Source organism: Thamnophis elegans, chromosome Z, assembly GCF_009769535.1.
Source record: "Thamnophis elegans isolate rThaEle1 chromosome Z, rThaEle1.pri, whole genome shotgun sequence".
In the NCBI taxonomy this organism is placed as follows: domain Eukaryota; kingdom Metazoa; phylum Chordata; class Lepidosauria; order Squamata; family Colubridae; genus Thamnophis; species Thamnophis elegans.
Window position 1 is genome coordinate 118,824,338 of NC_045558.1, and position 6,167 is coordinate 118,830,504.

Here is a 6,167-nt window from a genome sequence, read left to right on the forward strand (position 1 = left end):
AAATTAGATTAGCTGAACGAGTCACGAAGAATGGACATTGTATTATACAGAGAGAGCAATGTTGGTTTATGATAGCCTAAATTAGAAGAGAATTATGACTAACAATTTCAATAAAAGGTATACAGTTTTGTGAGCTGCAGCAAATTTCATCAAAAGTGACAAAGAATAGAGGATTTGAGGATTCACTCAGACCCACGAAGTTTATGATAAATATATCCTGATAAAGTTTAAATTGATGGTCACGAATAGAAGCGACAATGGTAGAAGAATGCTGGGGAAAAAGGTAAGGATTATGGATATGGGGCTTGTGTGTATGCATGTATGTGTTGATGTACATGTGCTATGGTGGAGAGATGGTGGACATTAGAATAAACTTAGTAGACATTTCAAGATTTCAAAAAGGGGAAAGGAAAGGAATACAAAGAATGGGATGGTTCAGATTTGCTGGTTAAGGGCCCATGGAATGCTAAGGATTCATTATTAGATTCTGAAAAGAAGAACTAAGGCATTTAAAACACCCAGTTATTTTTGATGACCTTCTCCTCTCCTTCAGAACCAAACTTCCCTTTCCACTGGAGTGGAAGCCACAAGATGTAATTCCCCAAGGTCACCAATTGGGCAGAAAAGCAGAGGTGGTACTCAGCCGGTTCGCCCAAACTGATAGTGGAAATCACAGGTGGGCCCGTCCTCCCTCCCACCCCTTCCCCGGCTCTATGCTGTCCTATTTAGGCACGTTTTCAAGCCACACATATTCATGCAAGCTGCATGCGTGATCAAAACATGTGCTCGCATTTGCGAACCGGTAGGGAAAGTAAGCGAATACCATCCCTGCAGATAAGCTGCTGTAGTGTCGCCTGGCCAGAGACAAGGAACATCTGTGGTATTAAGCAAGAGGAGAAGAAAGCCAAGCTCTTGCTTGAAGCCATTTTGGTGAAAGATAAAGACAAGATAATGGCAATAGAGAAGGCCAGGAGAGTTGGGACAAGAAGCCGAATGAGGAACATTGCCCATGGCCTTTTCCAAAAAATGACTTCTCAGGGGGTGAAAGATAACAAGGTATTTTTTTTTTACTCTCTTCCAAAATAAGAGCAGCTCCAAAACACACACACACACATACACACACCAATTACTATTTGTATAATGGTATGGTCCTGCAATCTTACCACCCAGACAGGTGATTTCAAGTGGAACATTAAGGTAAGAATCACAAAATCAGAAGGACACTAATGAATTGCGTTAAAAGTTTATGTCTTGTAATCAATGTGTTAATTATCAGATTCATTTTGTTGATTTTACAAATGAAATGTTTTAAAAGGCTTTGGTGTCCTCATTTTCTGCCATTCAGGGTGACACAATTTAGCATCTGGGACAAGCCACATTATTTTACTTACTATTTACTAATAAGGGTCAAGGGCTATTCCCAGCCAACACAAACCAATTGTACACCTATTTATGGACAGCATCATGAGCTTTCAGTTCTCTAAGTGGATATTATTTAACGTTGAGTTCACAGTTTATGCTAAACCAGGGATGTCAAATTCAATTTGGAACGAGCTCCCCGTGGAGATTCAGACCCTCACCACCTTTCAGGCCTTCCGGACAGTCGTTAAGACCTGGCTGTCCCAGCAAGCCTGGGGTTGAGTCCCCCCCCCCACTACTCAAATTTGCTGTGCTTGCTGTGTTTTTTAAATTGTTGTATCACTGTCCTGTTTGTCTTACTTGCTGTATTTGTTTTCCCCTTCCCCTGGTTTTTGTTCAGCCGCCCTGAGTCCCTTTGGGGAATAGGGCGGCTTACAAATCGAATAAATACCAAATACCAATTTCATTGAGGGCCACATCATGATTGTGTTTGACCTTGGGGAGTTGGGGTGGGTGTGGCCAGCTCGATCTCACTCATGTTCGGGGTGCCTATGGTGGCCCAAGCACTCTGCCAGCAAAAACGAGTTCTCAAGCTCTGTTTTCAGGTGCAACAGCTTCCTGCAACCTGCTGCCAATGAAAATGGAGCTTGGGAGGGCCACCCGAGCTCCTTTTTCACTTGCAGAGGCACCGTGGGCTGGTCCTTTGCTGTTTCCAGGGCAGCCCTGTAGACTAAATCTAAGTACCCCATGGACTGGATCCGGCTCAGGGGCCTTGAGTTTGACATCCCTGCGCTAAACCTTCATATGGTGGGCAAACATGTTGTTAAAAATTAGCCATCATAGTTTAACAGAATAACAGAGTTGGAAAGGAAACTATACTATGTCAGACAAATGGTTGTCCAATCTCTCCTTAAAAACTTCCAGTATCCACTATGGTTTATGGCAGGGGTGAACAACTTATGGTTGATATCATATGCAAACCCCCCACATTGCAAGAATACATACACTAAATTCAACAGCAACTGACAAATGTTTAACAAAAAAATGACCTTTTTCCCCTTTCAAAAAATAAGAATGAAAGGGAAGACAAAGGCAAATCAATCCCTTTTTCAGCTTAAAAAAATTAATCAATCTTGTGTCAAAACATGCTGGTGAAATTTGACCATCTTTTACTGTTAAATTTAGCAACTTTCTAACTATTGAAAGAAGGTAGGTTGAAGGATTTGTAAATACAATAAATACTTTGCCTTCCAGAAGCTTCTCTTTCCCATTTCCACCCTTAAATACCTTGAAATTGTCTCAAGTGGGCTGAAAAATATTAGTCCTACCTCTCCCTGTGGACACCATCAAAGTTGTTGTTCGGATGAACCAGTCATCAGTTCTTGAAACTGGAAATGTTGCCCATCTCTGATGTAGATCCTAACAATCTGCATGAGCTTTATTCAATAAACCGGGATGAAAAGCTAACAAGGTTAAAACTGTTTTAAACATAATATAGTTCCGCAAGTTCATTTCTCTTTTTGTTTTAAGCAAATATTACGTTTGAACAAATGGATATTTGTTAGGAGTAAATCCCGTCAACATTAGCAGGTCTTACTTTTGAATAAATAAATGTAAACCTGAATTATCAAGAGTGTCAGTGTGCTGTCACACCTGGGTATTGAATTGAATTTACTTTCTCTTTAGGATTCTCTCTTTTGTAACAATTAAACATCAAGGAAGAGGAACTTCCGGTCAATTCTCCCTCTTATATTTCTTCTACATTTTGGGGTTCTTTGCTTTGTCCGTAATTTTTCATCTACCTGGGAAGATCTCTCACTACTACCCATCCACCAAAAACACAATTAATTCTTCCTTGATAGAACAAATTCTATTCCAAAACATTACCCCTAATTCTAGTTTGTCCTCGAAGCCTATTGAGGCTGGAATATGGACGGTGAACTCCCTAGGGCGTCTCGGGAACCAGATGGGGCAATATGCCACCCTTTATGCCTTAGCCAAGCTCAATGGATATCAAGCCTACATCCATCCAGAAATGCATTCGGCTTTATCACCAGTCTTCAAGATCACTTTGCCTGTAATCTCTGCTGAGGTGTTTAGGAAGATCCAATGGAGGAATGTTTACTTGCATGATTGGATGTCAGAGGACTATCGTCACATCCAAGGGAAATACGTCCAATTGACGGGCTACCCTTGTTCTTACACCTTTTATCACCACATCCGCCAGGAAATACTAAAGCAATTCACTTTCCATGACCACATCAAGGAGGAGGCCAACCACTACCTGCAACTCTTGCGGGGAGAACGCCAGAATGTGACGTATGTTGGAGTGCATGTCCGTAGAGGGGATTATGTGAGGGTAATGCCCAAAATCTGGAAAGGTGTGGTGGCTGACAAAAGTTACTTGGAGAAAGCCATGGGCTACTTCAGAAAGAAGTACCTCAATCCCATCTTTGTGGTCACCAGCAATGGGATGGAGTGGTGCAAGAAGAACATTAATGCCTCCAGAGGGGATGTTTACTTTGCTGGGGATGGGAAGGAAGCCTCCCCAGGAAGGGATTTTGCTCTCCTTACTCATTGCAACCACACAATCATGACCATTGGGACTTTCGGCATCTGGGCTGCCTACCTAGCAGGTGGAGAGGCTGTTTATTTAGCCAATTATACCTTACCAGACTCTCCGTTTCTCAAGGTCTTCAAACCCTCTGCAGCCTTCTTACCTGAGTGGATTGGGATCCCAGCCAATCTTTCTCCATTGCTGCCCAAATAATCCGTAAATCCTAAAATCCATAATTATCTGTCCACTCATAAGGTCAGGTAGAGCAGGCATGCTCCAGATCCTTTCGTGGAATATTGCCACTTAAGGGTATCTAGGAAGCTGCTTTTCCATGGTGGCTCCTACCCTATAGAATGTCCTTCCCCCGATAATCTGGTAGGCTGCTACCCTTTTAACCCACTAGAAGGTCATAAAGACTTGGCTTTTCTCCCAGGCATTGGGGCAGACTGCAATGGGAGATGGTGAATGGTTGCCAGAGCATCCCAGGAGGATGATCGAGGCACTTTGTTTTCCTGGCTTTCATAGGGTTTTTTTTTTTGAAGGGTGTTGTTGTTGTTGTGAGCCACCCAGAATTATGTTGCAAGATGGGTAAGCCATACAAATTGGTCAGATAAATAAACTGGAGCAACTGGATTAAATGCACGTTTAATCAGATACTGCTAAAAAGATATACAGGTAGCCCTCGATTTACAATCAGCTATTTAGCAACCAATTGAAGTGAAGACAGATCCCTCCAGGGCTATTTGCAACTCAGTTACAAAGTTATGACAGCACCCTCCTTCCCATGATCATATGAACCACATGTCAGGTGTGCAGCAATCACCCTGCATTTATGGATGTTTGCAGCATCCCTTGGTCACATGACTGCGCCTTACAACATTTTTGAAAAATATCAGCATTTACTTCCAATTTTGGGGGAAATTGGTCCATAGCAAACAATGGGGTTCATGACTATACATTGGTGGCATTTACTTTATGACTGTGGGTTGTTTTCTTTTTTTTTTTTTTTTTTTTCTTTATAATTGTGACCTTCGCTTTATGACTGCAATGGTCACTGTACAATCACTACAAAAAAAGATCATAAAATCACATTGGTGACTTGGATAATGCAATTTGCAATCATCACAACTTATGATAGTTATTGGAATACATGCTAGAATGTATTTTCTATTGCAACATCTACATAATCATTCAGCCAGTAGATGGCAGTGTTTAGTTTGCATCTATGGTTATAATCTATGGTTCTGTTTATTCTGAGGAGACTTTCCTATGACGATTAAAGCAGTTAAGCCGCAAGGCTCATGATGACTTTATACTATACATTTTATTTGATCTGTATGACCATGTAACCATCCTCTGTTACCAATCTATATGGCTATATAATAATCCTCCACTACCATTTCTATATAATAAACAGATTTTCCAACAATAGTAATGGGTCTGAATTCAATGTGTAAGAGAACTTCCTATTTAAATTCCTTACAATTATTTCAAGCAAATGTCTACCCTGTTTCATAAAAATATCTCTCCAGATAATCCATTATGATTTGTACTACTGTACAGGATGTAGGTACCCAGTGGCTTAGTGGCTAAGACGCTGAGTTTGTCTATCAGAAAGGTTGGCAGTTCGGTGGTTCGAATCCCTAGCGCCCCATAACAGAGTGAGCTCCTGTTACTTGTCCCAGCTTCTGCCAACCTAGCAGTTCAAAAGCATATAAATATGCAAGTAGAAAAATAGGGGCCACCTTTGGTGGGAAGGTAACAGTGTTCTGTGTGTGCCTTTGGCATTTAGTCATGCCGGCCACATGACCACGGAGACGTCTTCGGAGAGCGCTGGATCTTTGGCTTTCAAACGAAGATAAGCACCACCTCCTAGAGTTGGGAACAACTAGCACATATGTGCGAGGAAAACCTTTACCTTTACCTTACAGTATATAAATTATTATTTATTATTGAAAAGTGAAGATGTAATTTTCCATTATCTTATCCCTTGACTTTGGTGGTTATTGGTTGGAATAAAGGTTTCAGAATTGATCTCTGTTCTCAGCTTTCTTCATCCCACTGAATCATCAAACGTTGGTAATCTCATTTATTTGGAGATTATTTTCAATACCTGAACTAAATGCTTCAAAATATATACAGATAAAATCGGCAACAGTTTTCACCCACTCACACAAAAAGATATGATAGAACAGGGGTAGTCAACCTTTTTATACCTACCCCCCCCACACACACACACTTTTGTATCTCT

At 41.1% G+C, this 6,167-nt stretch overlaps 1 protein-coding gene across 1 annotated transcript; it reads left to right on the top strand.

Annotated features, from left to right (window-relative positions):
* Nucleotides 1-257: 257 nt before the first annotated feature.
* Nucleotides 258-4,129, top strand: FUT2 (fucosyltransferase 2). The gene is made up of 2 exons (XM_032236258.1): nt 258-283; nt 3,259-4,129. Exons 1-2 carry the CDS (start codon nt 258-260, stop codon nt 4,127-4,129), a joined length of 897 nt encoding a protein of 298 aa, XP_032092149.1.
* Nucleotides 4,130-6,167: the final 2,038 nt, after the last annotated feature.